Source organism: Gekko japonicus, unplaced genomic scaffold (assembly GCF_001447785.1).
Source record: "Gekko japonicus isolate JY-2015 unplaced genomic scaffold, Gekko_japonicus_V1.1 scaffold362, whole genome shotgun sequence".
NCBI lineage: Eukaryota > Metazoa > Chordata > Lepidosauria > Squamata > Gekkonidae > Gekko > Gekko japonicus.
The window spans coordinates 310,458-325,808 of NW_015160220.1; the positions used below are offsets into that span (position 1 = coordinate 310,458).

General features: G+C 45.7%; 1 protein-coding gene and 1 pseudogene across 4 annotated transcripts in view; one reads left to right on the forward strand and one right to left on the reverse strand.

Moving 5' to 3' along the window:
* LOC107110299 (calcium/calmodulin-dependent protein kinase type II delta chain) overlaps positions 1 to 15,351 on the reverse strand; it is a 196,946-nt gene that overhangs the window by 73,725 nt on the left and 107,870 nt on the right. For all 4 annotated transcript variants that reach the window (XM_015411086.1, XM_015411063.1, XM_015411069.1 and 1 more), the window contains exon 5: positions 3,154 to 3,219. In XM_015411086.1, coding sequence (XP_015266572.1) covers positions 3,154 to 3,219 — 66 coding nt within the window. The remainder of the gene's footprint in view (positions 1 to 3,153; positions 3,220 to 15,351) is intronic.
* Positions 11,120 to 12,061, forward strand: LOC107110242 (annotated as a pseudogene).

The window sequence follows — 15,351 nt, forward strand, 5'->3', positions numbered from 1 at the left end:
GCAAATGGTGTATCAGTACTGTGACCTCCATCTGAAAATGCCATAGCATTTGGAATGTTTTCATTCAATTAAATTTCAATGGATGGGCTAGTTTCGTGTATGTGTGAAAACCACATTCCCCAGCAACTAATCACTGTATGCTTTTCTCATAACAGATCCATCAGATGAAGGAAATATGCTTGATCTCCTGTAACAAATGAGTAGATCCTCCATAACTGTGCACTTTCCTGAACAATAAAATATTGTCTAGCAAGTCCCCAAGCAAGATTTCCTGTGGAGTGGCATTACACTATATCTAATTCTTAATGTGCCCCCACATGTAGATACTTAAACCTAGAGACCGGGGCTATGGACAAGCAGGACAGATCTTTGAAATATTAAAAAACAAACAAACATTGGGGAGTTAAAACCCTCGAAAATGACAGAAGCGGCATCTGCAGCTTTGGGAAATGAATACCCTTAGTGACTGTTGTTAGGCAACCATGACAATATTGCCAGTGATTCAAGCCTTGGCTTCTGTCCATAAAAGGCAGGGGGATGGGGTAGGGACATTTCCAGAGCTGTTTTGGCCTTTGAGGAAGGACTCATTGCAGCCAGGTCCAGCAACCATACAATTTGATATCATACAAGTTCTGTGACTTATCCTGGACCGGCTGCTTACTACTGTTCCACCTATGAAAGCCAGTGGCTAGAGTTTCAGATTAGGATCTGGGAGACCCAGATTTGCATTCCCATTTTGGCATGGTGCTCACTAGGTGACCTTAGGCCAATCGCATGTTCTCAGCCTAACCTACTTTACAGGGTTTTTGTGGAGATAAAATAGTGTACAGAAGAATAACATATGCTACTTTGGGTTCCCATTGTGGAGAAAGGTGGGGGATAGGTGAAGGAAATAAATAATAAATATAGCTGAAGATGAGGGGCAGAAATAGTGAGGGTTGGTGGATACAGGGGTAAGTGAGGTGCCCCTCATGCAAGTCCTTGAAGGTTCCCCACCTTGCAACTGGGTCCAGCCCAGTGACAGGCACTGAACTACTGAACTGTATTTTCCTCGGTAAAGGCTGCTGGGGAAGGCAAGAGGCAAAAGCTGAAAACAGGAGAGGCAGAGAAAGGTAGGCTGGTTATTGGGTAGAAAGAAGAAAAGGAAGCAGGAAAAAGGGGCAGGCTATGGGGACTTTTGGGGAAAGGAAACAAGATAGAGTGGGGGAGCGGGAAATGAGATCTTCCTTCCCCCAAAGCCTTGTGGGTCCCCTGCTAGTCAATATAACTAATTCTCAACATAGCCCCAGCTGTGGATACTTAAATATGTGAATCAGGGCCATGTAGACAGGAGAGAGATTTCTTTACAAATTTTGGGACCCCCCACCTGGTTTGTGGGGGAGGAATCTAAAAATAGGAAAAACTGAGGGGATGGGGTAAAAAACACAAACTATGGGTGTTCTGTCTGCATAGGTGCAGATATCAGAAAAAAAAAACAGCTCTCAGGACACTGTCGCAAGCAGGGGTAACAGAGGCTGAAGAAAAAGGAGAAGAACCTGGATGGGGTGGGTGAGAGAGTAGACAAGCTGGATGGATAAAGGAACAAGGAAGCGGGAGTGTAGCTTTCTTCTTCCTTCCAGAGGTACAAGGGACAGCAGCAGTGGTGGGGAAAGGGTGAGAGAGAGGAGGTGGCACGACTATTTTTAGCTTCATTTGCCCAGGAGAGCAGGGGAACAAGCAGCAGTGGCTGGAAGAATGTGGCTTCTTTCCCCACCTGCTGCACTGCCCCTGTCAGAGAGAAGAGTTGAGCAAGAGGAGGGCAGAAACTCCCCACCCCCCTGTGATTTCCTCGCAGGCCCCTGCTTGTCATATTTAAAGTTGGATTTGCTCCAGATACCACTGTTATTGTTGTTGTTCAGTCGCACAGTCGAGTCCGACTCTTCGCGACCCCATGGACCAGCTCCCGCCAGGCCCTCCTGTCTTCCGTCGTCCTCTGAAGTTGGCTCAATTTCATGTTCGTTGCATCGATGACACTGTCTAACCATCTCATCCTTTGCCGTCCCCGTCTTCTTTGACCTTCAATCTTTCCCAGCATCAGGGTCTTCTCCAGTGAGTGCTCCCTTCTCATTTGGTGGCCAAAGTATTTGAGCTTCAGTTTCATTATCTGGCCTTCCAGGGAACAGTCAGGGTTGATTTCTTTGAGGATTGACTGATTTGATCTTCTTGCAGTCCAAGGGACTCTCAAGAGTCTTCTCCAGCACCATAGTTCAAAAGAATCTATTCTTCGGCGCTCGGCCTTCCTTATAGTCCAACTCTCGCAGCCACCACTGTGTAGCGGTCAGACACTGTAATCCTAATAGCACTCTCCTGGGCACAAGCCCCACTGAATAAAATGGGACCTACTTCCTAGTAAACATGCTTAGGATTGCATTTATCTATGTATTATACTCCAATTTTCTCCCCAGTTAGGTCTCATTCTCCTCTCCTCCGTTTCCTAACAACAACCCTGTGAGATGGGTCAGGCTGAGAGCTTGCGATGGGTCACCCAGTGAGCTTCCATGGTAGAAGCAGGGACTTGAACCTGAGACTCCCAGGATCTTAGTCCAGCACTTTATCCACTACACCAGTGGTGGTGAACCTATGGCACGGGTCCCAGAGGTGGCACTCAGAACCCTCTCAGTGGGCACGCATGCCATCGCCCCAGCCAGGCCCAGACCATCATTAAAGTGTCGAATTCTCTGCCAAATAATTTTAAGTAAACGAAAGCATTTGGGATTTCTTTCCTTACTTTGTTTGGATCATCTTAAGTTAACATATGAGTTGTTTTTTCGAAAGTAAAACCTCAGGATTCAGGTTAAATCGCCGTGTTGGCACTTTGCGATAAATAAGTGGGTCTTGGGTCACAGTCTGGGCACTCGGTCACTAAAAGGTTCGCCATCACTGCACTACACCATGCTGGCTCTCTAAGTGCTGGCTTAGGAGATAGGTGACCCAAGAGAGAGGACCACTCTTACCATCCCAAGCTCCTTGAGAAAGAGCAGGATAAATGAGTGGGTAAGTTGCTGCTTCGTGCCAAATCTGGGTGCCAAATACTGCATTACTACATAAACTACAACCTAACAAAGGTTTTTAAAGAACTCATGCCAATTAATAGCCTCGAAATCCAGCACCTACCTTGCATCTGCTTCACTGTAATACTCCCTTGCAACAATGTCCTCAAATAATTCACCTCCAGTGACTCTGTGAAGGATATAAAGCATTTTAAGTCAGGAGCAAACCAAGGAGAGATGTCTGTGTGCACCCTTAAAAAAAGCTGCCAACATTTTATAAGCATTACATCACAATTAGAGCTGCTTCCCATACTATGCAGTGGCAATCACAAGTCAACAGGAGCCACAGTGCTCCGGGGTGTAGATCTGCCTGATACCAGATGTCCCAGGGGGTCCATGTACATTTGTTGCACGTGCATGCTATTCAGACCTGTAAAATGTGATTTTTGGCATGTATTTATAACATAATATTCAGACAAGAATGAGCCAAGAAGTCCTTGAATTCATGTCTGTCCCCTCCTCTCTTTGTGCACGGGGCTGAGATGAAAACTCAACTGGGGGAGGGAAGGAGAAGAAGAGGAGATTGGATTTATACCCCGCCCTTCACTACCCAAAGGTGTCTCAGAGCGGCTTACAAACTCCTTTCCCTTCCCCTCCCCACAAAAGATACCCTGTGAGGTGGGTGGGGCTGAGAGAACTCTTGACAGAAACTGCTGTTTTTCAAAAACAGCTCTTATCAGAACTAAGGCTTGCCCAAGGTCATCCAGCCAGGTGCAAGTGGAGGAGTGGGGAATCAAACCCGGTTCTCCCAGATTAGAGTCCGCACACTTAACTACTACACTACACACAGAGGGAAAAAGCCTGAGGACTTCCTGGCTTGCCTTCAAATGGGAGTTCCTGAACACATATGATTGCCAACCTCCAAGTGGTGGCTGGAGATCCCCTGGGATTACAGTTGATCTACAGGCAACAGAGATCAGTTCACTTGGAGAAAATGGGTGCTTTGGAAGGTGGCCTCCATGGCATTATAGTCCATTGAAGTCCCTCCCCTTCTCAAACTCCGCCCTCCTCAGGCTCCACCTCCAAAATCTCCAGGTATTTTCCAACCCAGAGCTGGCCACCCTATGAATACAGCCATATTAATTAAGCCTGAAGTAGCCCTCAGTGATACTGCTGTTCTGCAGAATATTCTTGTCATAAGACCAAATCCAGTGATCCCCAACGTGGCATCTGCTGGTGGGTTTCCTGGTGCCTAATTGATAATTGAATCTTGGTAATAAAATTCAAAGAATTTAAAAGTGAAAACAAAAACAGGGAGCTTTAGGTCCCTCAGTACCAGCTTATTAATTAGCAAAGCTCTGAGTTCATCCTGGAAAGAGTATCATGATTGTGTGACCTTGGCTTTCCCATTTTCTCATATATCTGGGCCTGGCAGCCTCTTCTTGTTGCTGTGCATGGAGCAAACCTCTTCTTTCGAAGCTGAAACCAAGCAGTATCTCTTCTACCAAAACTGTAATGCTAGAATCTTCCAATATTTGTCCATCAATGGCTATTAGCTACAATTTTTATTTATTTATTGTTTATATTTATATCCCGCCTTTCCAGATATCTGGCTCAAGGCGGCTAACAACATTAAAATGGCATAAACAACTAAGTTAAAACAATTAATAAATACCATACCAGTTAAAACAACACCAGTTGCAATTAACCCAACAGAAATGGCGGTAATCCAAATCCCATCCAACGGTAGGGGTAGCATCCAGTGGAATCTCAGGCCCGAGGGTGTTCTAAAATTTCAGACCAGACAATGTTCCAGGGCACACTCATCAGTGGCAGCCCCTAATCAAAAGCCTGGTGGAAGAGCTCCGTTTTACAGGCCCTGCAGAACTGTAAGAGGTCCTGCAGGGCCCTGATGTTCTCCGGGAGCTCATTCCACCAAGGGGGGGGGGGGAGTGAAGAGAGAAGGGGTTTAAAGTTTAAACCCCTTTCTCTGGAGTTGCTGCTGTATTCTATGGGGCCATAGAATACAATGGAAAGATAGCACTGCTGCTGCGGCGTGACTCTAGAGAGGAGGAGCTTGGGGGCGGGGCTTGCCACCACCGCCATTTGTGCCCGCTCCTGGGCTGCCGGAGTGGTGCTCCGGCACACTCAGGCCTCAAATGACCCCTGTGGAACACTATGTCTGAGACAGTGATGCTCTGTATTCTTGGTCCTGTAGGACAACAGCAGGAGGTCTTCTGGAATTCTGGCCTTCCTGGTGGACCTCCTGATGCACCTGGGTGTTGGTGCCAAGTTTGGAGATCCCTTATCAAAACTGTCAGAATCTTTTAGAAGACCTCATAAAGACCTAATGGAATGCTGTGTTCTGTCCTATCCCCATTTAACCTCAATATGCCGGGGGGGGGGGGATCAGTTTCTACCTAATATAGGGTTGCCAAGTGTCACTTACCTCTTCCGTGAGGGACTCCTGGGTGGCTCCCGGAGCGTGTGCACGCACTGCATGCACGTCACCAGGAAGTGACGTTATGACACCGGGCACGCTGGGGGCAGGGCCACGACCATACAAGTGAAAATCAGAGTTTTCCCTTGTATGGCCGTGGCCCCACCCCCAGCGTGTCTGGCGTGCCCACGTCACTTCCTGGTGATGCACACGTTGGGGAGGAGTTCCCCCCGAGGCCCGATCCGGTGGCACCGGGGAACGGGCCTTTGGGGCGGCTTTTCCCCTGCCCCCCAGGGGGACTTGGGTTTCCTAACCTAATACCATTATACTATCTTTACAATGCAGGGAGTGTTGACAGCAATGCTCCCTTCTCAGCAGTGGAGTCTTGTGAGCAAAAATTCCACTTTGTGAGCTACTGGCATTAAAGTTGTGAGTGAGTGATTTGGCTACTGCATAAATTAGTTTACTCTGGAGCCATCCTTCCTGAGCTGAGACAAAAATGTGTGAGCCACAGGCTAAAAAACTGTGAGCTAGCTCACACTAACTCAGCTTAGAGGGAACACTGGTTGACAGGTAAGACCAAAGATAAGAATCTCAATTTCAGTATTGAGGGTGAAATCTTTGCAATGGACACATCTCCCAGTTTAAGCAATAATATCAGAGTTACTGTGCTGCAGGACAGTAATGGCTCATAACATGCCATCATGACGTTTTGTAGCTCTGTAACAATGGTACTTTGTTGTTGTTGTTCAGTCGCACAGTCGAGTCCGACTCTTCGCGACCCCATGGACTAGATCCCGCCAGGCCCTCCTGTCTTCCGCTGTCCTCCGAAGTTGGCTCAGTTTCATGTTCGTTGCATCGATGACACTGTCCAACCATTCTCATCCTTTGCCGTCCCCGTCTTCTTTGACCGTCAATCTTTCCCAGCATCAGGGTCTTCTCCAGTGAGTGCTCCCTTCTCATTTGGTGGCCAAACAACATTGTATATGCCATTAAATGCCAACCATGCCCTTCAGTTCTCTACATAGGGGGAAAAGGTCAAATCCTACGCCAAAGGAATAATAATATCAGAGTTACCGTGCTGCAGGACAGTAATGGCTCATAACACATCATCATGACATTTTGTAGCTCTGTAACAATGGTACTTTACCTCATATGTTTAAAACATCCATTCATCATTTGTGGAGTTACAAGGGGTTCCCAGCCCATACCATGCTGCGGATCAGTTCCTTTAGCTGTTTTCTGAAGGCTCCACTGGGCACAAGATTTGGCACCCCATGATTTGTACCACCATAGCCCTCTGCCTGAATCTCTCCACCCTATCTCTCAGTGGCCAGAGGTTGTATTATTAATGTGCATTGCTTTGTTTACTGTATTCAGATTCACCCTTGTTATAAGTCCATGAAGGATTTCTCTCTGTCCTGCTGGTTGCTTGCCTTCTGGTCTGGTCTCACCTCATAGTCTGATCAGATAATCCCTCCTGTCAATCAGAGGCTCTTGCCACACACACCAGATGCCTAGCTATGTCAGAGTCTACTAAACTCATTAGCTAATTGTCCAGTCAAGTGGAAAGTTCCTCGCTGGTGGTAGTGTAAAGTGCCATCAAGTTGCAGCCTACTTATGGCAACCCCATAGGGTTTTCAAGGCAAGAGACAATCAGAGATGGTTTGTTATTGCCTGTCTCTGTGTTGTAACCACTGTTCCCTCTAAGCTGAGTTAGTGTGAGTTAGCTCACAGTTTTTTAGCTTCCAGCTCACACATTTTTCTCTTAGCTCAGGGAGGATGGCTCCTGAGCGAAAAAATTTATGCAGTAGCCAAATCCCTCACTCACAACTTTAATGTCAGTAGCTCACAGGGGTCGTTTCATAGAAAAAGAGCTGGGGAACTCATTAGCATAACTCATTAGCATATGCCACACCCCCTGACATCACCAGAAGTGTTAGGGGCCCGGCGGTGGACCTGCAAGGCCGGCAGGAGTGCGAGGAAGCCCCGCCAAGGCCCTCCCTGGCCCCAGGCAGGCAGGGGTGGGGAGAGGCGGGGAGGGAGCAACTTACCCTCCCTCTTCTCCTGCCTCCTCCTGGCTGAATGAGGGCCGGAAGTGGGGCGGGCGGAAGCAGGGGGCGGGGCTTCATCGTGTGCCCCGCCCCTCACCCGGGGGAACTGCGATCCCCCGCGATCCCCCCCAAATTGACCCCTGGTAGCTCACAAAGTAGAATTTTTGCTCACAAGACTACACAGCTTAGAGGGAACATTGGTTGTAACCCTGGATTTCCTTGGTGGTCTCCCATCTGAATACTAACTGAGGCTGAACCTGGTTAGATCCTGAGATCTGAAAAGAATGGGCTAGCCAGGGCCATCCAGGTCAGGGCAAGTTCCTCATTTAACTGCATTAAAACTCCCCCTTATACCTGGGGCAGTGCCAGTATCCAAAAGAATCCTCTAGGGGAGCAATGCTTGAACTACTCCAGGGGGAGTGAACAAGGGGAATGCAATTTAAATGGCCATCAGGAACCATACAAAGGAGGACTAGATTCTGTCTATTTGGAAGGTAGGGCAGGACTTTTAGTTTTCTGCACATGATGCCTCATTGTGTAGAAGAGACTGGATACAAGCGTGTTGGCACTGCATCTGTGTGAGCATCAGCTCATCAGCATGGTGGACTGTAAATAAAAATCTATGCATAACTGGGGATGCTGCTTTCCAAATTCTCCCGATCACAGGGAAGGAGGGTGAACATGTACACTTCCTCTGCACACAGGCACTATACTCATGAGCCAGTAATCATGTGGCAGGGGGACGGAGAGTAGGACCAGTAAGGTGTTACCTGCTCCCACTCTGCATGCATTGACTGAATGCCCAGAGGCACTGTGTGCATCGGGCTTCTGTCCTTGAAGAAATGGTTAGGTTTAACTGGTCTCTCTGCTTTCTGAAGATCCGAATAGAGAATGAAAGGCACAAAGACATTTTTGAATATTCCTTTCTGTCATTAAGGGGGAAGCAACACAGTGTGAAGAGCAGACAAAGATTTCATTAGCCAGGAGGAGAATTATTAGTGAAAGGAATTATCTAGTGTGCATCAGCACGATCCTGGGTCAATCATCCTCCATCCCAGTCGATACCCTTTCTCTGTGGGAATGCGTCATGGTGAGCCCAGAACGGCAACGATGCTTCCCTTCCTGGGCCAATCCCTCCCCCCTCCCAAGAACAGCAAGAACAAACAGCAGGAAGCTATATGCTGTAGGTAGATGTCCCCTCACTTTCCTCCATAGTGGAACACATTCAATATCAATAATTTGCAGTTCCTTGAAGGGAAACAGCTGGGCTATGTGGCTTATGAGAACCATGGGGAGGGGTGAAAACTGAGGGGAGGCGGGGCTGTAGTTTGTATTTTTCCACCACCTTGTCCCCTGTCATTTGATTACTACATTTGCCATGTTATATTTTTAATTGTACTTCAAAACATGAAATTATGAAGTGATGTAATGATGTAATTTAAAAAATTGATATCCATTCAAGGTAGCCTTGATGGAACACCTGGCATTATTTGACCTACTACTTTTATATCCAATGAACTCAAAACCTTCTTTGACATTAAACTTTACAAAAACCACAGTTTTATGGGAATGGCCACGTTACTGCTAGAGATATCCCTATTTTTCATGTCACAAAAAAAAGAGGGAAACATGATTGCTATGCCATTTAATTTAAAAAGTGAAAAGACACATCTGTTTGCTGACACTGTAGGCTTAGTTGGCATCTTCAAGTGATGATAAAAGATGCAAAAACAAGTACATACTTGTTAGTTTAACTGAAACGCCAATGATCATTGTCACTTAAAGAAACCCAAACCTTCATCTCTGAAGTAGCAAGCCCTCTGATCTTACAAATACACACTTTTTTTAAAAGCCCACTGTTGATTGTTCTGACATTGTTAAAACAGTATCATGAGCTTTATCAGGTCCAGACAACAATGCTACTTTTTAACCACAGTCCATCATAAATGGATACTATCTGGATCTGAAATTTATTTTAAAGTAGTAGGCTAATGACGCAGAAATGTCTTTTGGATGCTACTCAGGGTAAGTGATCCTGAGTGGCACTGTGTAACTGTGTCTTTTACATTCCAACTCTCTCAGGTTATAGCATTGTGGGGCATCCTTCTACCACATTTGCTGATAAAAGTACTACAGCACCACTACTACATTGCTGTGTAGGCACAACAATCTTAGCCAACTTGCAACATCCACACAAAACCAGAGACTGTGATTAAAGATGTGTGCAGCTTGAAGTTTACTAACTTTTTATGTGACTTAAACAATAACCCATCTGGCAATACTATAAAAACCCTCAGTTCAAACAAAATTATTTCCAGCATTCAAGAGCAAGAAGACTTCTGATCTGAAGGCTATTCTGCTGCCTTGCTATCTTATTTCAATTTTCCAAACAGTGAGAAGACTTGAGACGTTGAGGAAGACTAAACATTAGCAGATGTGCATGTGACAGATATAACTGTCCAACAGGAAGACTTCCCACTGAACTGAGTAATCCCTATTGACATTTTTGAGCTCATGTGTCCTCTTTCCACCAATCACTGCACCATAACACTGGCTTGAGGAGAGCTTTATGTTTCTATACAATTCATGGGTCCAGATTCCTGACTTACTTTGTTATTTGCAGTTTGTGAACATGCTAGGCATGAAATAGCCATGAGAGACAGACATTCTCTTCAGAACTTCTACTGGAAGTACTTGATAGTGGATGAGGGACACAGGATTAAGAATATGAACTGTCGTCTCGTCAAGAAATTAAAACAGTTTAGGACAGACAATAAGCTGCTGTTAACTGGCACTTCCTTGCAAAACAATTTCTCTGAACTTTGGTCCCTGCTGCACTTCCTGCTGCCTGTCCTGGTTTGACATTACCAGCATTTCTGAAACTGCTGAAGATATCGTTGCTAAAGAAAGAGAGCACAATATCTTGCACATGCTGCACCAGATTTTGGCCCTTTTCTTATTGAGGAGACTGAAATCAGATGTTGCTTTAGAGGTTCCTCCCAAGAGTGAAGTGGTCACAGGGGTCGTTTTGTAGAAAAAGAGCTAGGGGAACTCATTAGCATAACTCATTAGCATATGCCACACCCTCTTACATCACCGGAAGTGTGTCATAAGGCCACACCCCCTGACATCACCGGAAGTGTGTCATAAGGCCACACACCCCGCCGCCAACGGTCCCGGCCGCCGCCAGCCTTGCAGCTCCACTGCCGAGCCCCATGAGGGGCCCGGCGGTGGACCTGCAAGGCCGGCAGGAGTGCAAGGAAGCCCCGCGAAGGCCCTCCCTGGCCCCAGGCAGGCAGGGGTGGGGAGAGGCAGGGAGGAAGCAACTTGCCCTCCCTCTTCTCCTGCCTCCTCCTGGCTGAATTGAGTGCCGGAAGCGGGGCAACCGGAAGCAGGGCTTCATCATGTGCCCCGCCCCTCTGTACCTCACCCGGGGGAACTGCGATCTCCCGCAATCCCCCCCGAAATGACCTCTGAGTGGTCGTTTATGCTCCTCTTATAAAGAAACAGGAAACTTTCTACACTGGTATTGTCGACAGGATGATTTGGATGCTGCTGAGGGATGAACTGAATTCTGCCAGGAGGCCAAAGCGCCGATGTCGGATGAACTGGAGTTTCCGATTAGCAAACGGCAAGAGGTAGTTGAAAAAGAGAGGCCTGTGATAGAAATGAACATGCCTTTGGACTCAGAAATCAACCTGAAGCTGCAGAACATTATGATGGTGTTAAGGAAGTGCTGCAACCACCCATACCTCATTGAATATCCTCTGGACCCTGCCACACAGCAGTTTAAGGTTGATGAGGATCTAATGAAGAATTCAGGCAAGTTCTTGCTCCTCGATCGCATGCTGCTAGAGCTAAAGAAGTGGGTGCACAAGGTGTTGATATTTTCGCAGATGACCAAAATGCTGGACATCTTGATGGACTACTGCTATTTAAGAGGCTACCAGTTCAGCTGCCTGGATGGAACGATGTCCTATGCGGAGAAGGAGGAAAACCTGCATAACTTTAACACAGATCCAGAAGTTTTTATCTTCCTGTTGAGCACATGGGCCGAAGGTCTTGGTATTAATTTGGCAGCCGCGGACACCATCATCATTTATGACAGTGACTGGAATCCTCAGTCTGACATTCAAGCCCAGGACCGCTGTCACAGGGTCGGCCAGACAAAGCCAGTGGTCACATACCATTTTGTAACCACAAACACCATCAACCAAAAGATTGTGGAGAGAGCGGCCGCCAAAAGGAAGTTGGAGAAATTGGTCATCCACAAAAATCAGTTTAAAGGGGGCAGACTTGGCGTGAACAAGAGCTGCTTAGATCCCAAGGAGCTCATGGAGCTGCTGCAGTCCACGGACTATGACAGGGAAATTAAAGGATCCAGAGAGAAAGTTATATCTGACAAAGATCTAGAGCTACTGCTGGATAGAAGTGACCTTCTTGATCAAATGAAAAAGTCTGTACCACTGAAACAGAAAAAGGGAGTTTTCGCAGTATTGGAAAGCACGGACGATGCCAGCATAGAAGGTGTCCTTTGAAACGGGAGCACATTCCCCTTCAGAGGATGACGCACACCCTCCTAATCTGAACTTGGAACACTGCAGAGACGGACCCCTCTGAAAAATACTGAGACTTACTAGCGATTTCAGCTCTCATACTTTATTTCAGCTCAGAACAAGACAACTCTAACCAGTTCACAGGCCGGTTTAAATGTGCAACAATCCCACACCCACACACAAGTGATTGGCGATTTACAGTGGCTGAGAGTTCCACAGGCTCTCGGCCAGGAGCCTAGCCCGCCGATAGATGCCGGCTAGGATCCGCTTGTCCCACTGCTACTGCGAGCGACGCTAGGCCGCTTTGCATGACCGCGTGGCGAATTAGCCATGCATGCGGTCGGAGATGGATACATTACACCCTCTCAGCATTCAAGGCCTCAATTCTGACTGTAGTATTCCCAAGAGACGACAGAAGACTATAAAGTGTAGTGTTGCTAAATTGGCCTAATTAGTGACTTTTAAGGGGAACTCCTTGTTGATAAATAACTGACAGATTATTACAATGAGAAACAACAGAAGCAAATAGCCAAGCTTTCTCTATCTCTTCCCTGCCCCCAAGGATTAGACAGCCTGCCTTTCCTTTAGACACACTTGAGAAGACTGAAGAGAAGTAGAGACTAAGTTTTTCCACCAAGTAGTAAACACACACGAACTAGATAAAATATAAGAGAGTAATGGAGAAGAAATAGAAGACCTAGGAGTGTGCACTTCAAAAATTGTTTTTGTTCTATACGGAAAAGTTGGGAAGTATATGATTATTGCTTTAATTAAATATCGGGAATGTTGCTATTGTTTCAGATAGTCACGCTGGGAAAAAGTTTTGTTTTAATAAATACACCCAACTTAGTGAAAATGTTAATCATGCCTTTCTGAACTTACAAAAGAAAACTGAAATCATAATTCTGAAGTGCCTTGGCAAGTCAGCAGGAGCAGGGAGGGAGAGAAATCCCATCCCACCCCCCAACTGGTCTGTGATGTACTGGCCAATTAAACTTTAAAAGGCTCTGAATTCTGGAGGCAAGGTCTACTGCCACTGGAAAAAAAGTCCTTTAAAGTTTAAAGGGCAGATATGCTACGGAGCAGCTGGGGAATGTTCTAATAATGGCTGGTAGACCTGGCCTCCAGTCTACCACCCATTACTGTATTAATGCCCACATACATTTATTTTGTCCTCATATTTCACAACTGCACAAGCTGGCAGTTCAAACACAAATTATATAGATAAAGAGGATGAAGGAACCACTGTTAAATACCTTGTTTTAAACTAACAGACTCTAAGGCTCAAACTAGACATTACTACTACGTTCTCCAGAGTCACACAGGAGCTGCAGGAAACTGCCTTTTGATGAGCAGAAGGGGTCCAATTTTGCTTGTGGTAGAGGTGTGGAGGGCAGGAGGAGGTCATGACGCCCCACCACCATTTTCCCAAGCCAAAACTATCTCTGGAGGCATTATTGGCCACGTTTGGGAACTGCATGAAATCCTGTGTGACTGCGGGGAGCTCAGACCTAACTCATTAAAAGTCATAAGATCTAGTTTGGCCCTGACAGAACCTCATTTCTAATACTTTAGACCTAGAGCTAAAATACATGGCTTTCACCCAATCAATAAACTTAAGATAATTAAACTTTAGGACTATGACGAACAACAAATTCCAACTAATTCAATCAGTGCACTTTTCAGTATCAAGTGAGAGGGCCAAAAGGGAATATTCTCATCTCTCTACTGCCAATACTAAATTGATAATGTGTCTGAACAAAGTCCAATCTCACTTGAACCAAATACAGGATCTTCCTCTGAGCTTAGCTGAACAGATAAACTGACCCTGAATATTGAACTGAGCAGTTCGTTAACCTCTGGTGTCCTGCTCCCTTTTTTTTTTTAAGCAAGGGGATGATCTGCTAAAGAACTTACACTACCCTGAAGGAAACCAATCAAGTCCTTGGGCATTTATAGTCTACGTACTACCAACTGTGGCTTCTGTTGCTGAGTGATCTCTTCGGGAGACACTGGGACTGGACATATTTTTCCACAGAAAGAGACTGTCAACCAGGGCTATTTTTGGGCAGGAACACACAGGAACGGAGTTCCGGCTGGCTTCAGAGTTGGTCAAGCCCACTACAGCCAAAACCTCTGTGTGCGCGGCTACTGAGGAACGGCCTGGAGAGCGACCCCCCCAGCGACTCCAAGGTGGGCAGGCCAGGGGGGGGGCTGGAAGGATCAGGGAGGCATTTAAATGCCTCCCTGTGCCTTCCCTTGCCTGTCCAAGGGCCGGCTTGCCCAAGCAAGCCAAGGGAAGGCATGGGGGTGTGGCCTATTATGCTAATGAGTTCCTGCTGGGCTTTTTCTACAAAAGAAGCTCTGCTGTCAACCATATGCTTTGATATCTAAGATGCCTTGATAGTATGAGGGGAAGTTCTGTTATAGCTAGTCATACAATTTTCCAGAGTAGACAGGAATTTTATGATGGTTTCGCTTTAAAAGTTATATATGAGTCTTTATACACACAGAGATGGTATAATGTCTTCTTTTTAATACTTTAATATTTCATTATGAAAGGAGTTTTCCTAACCAAAAGGTGTAACTATACACTCACAGAGAAAGCAACAAAATTCTTTAGAACTGAATCCAATCTGTTTACTAAAACTGATCATTCTAAAATTGGTTTTCTGAGGTGTGGTGACATTTTTCAAAAATTATATTTTGAAGTTGAGTTTGTCCTAGAAGATTTAAAATGGAGCAGTTTTAAGGCAATTAGCTACCCACATTCATGACCTTAACATTTTACTCAATACTGTTTTAAGTAAACAGAACAGTACTCCACCAGCAAAAGCCCACTGTCTTTATAAAAATAGTTTTTGTTGTGGGTTATAATTGGGAAAACCAGCAGCGCTGAGACTTTCTGGAACTGCATGTTTTTAAATTTACCAATGACCTTTTTCTCTCTACGTATGGCGCTTCAGTGAATAAGATGCTGGTAAAGCAATCCTTCATAAATATAGATTAGCTACATGAAATATTTCTGTGCTCCCTTCTAACCTTTATTGATGTTCTTACCCTTTTTCTGAATTTAGACCATTAAACTGCAATAGAGCAACAATCTCCCATTCCTCCTTGAATCGTTTTGTAGTGCTGTTGTACATGTTTTGTAAAACATTTTAAATATGTTTATGTCATCTTTTCACTGCTGTAATCCAAGCAACTAACATAACTTAAAAACACACATTAAATACACAACTATCACTGTGCAGCTAGGGCAAAATAACAAA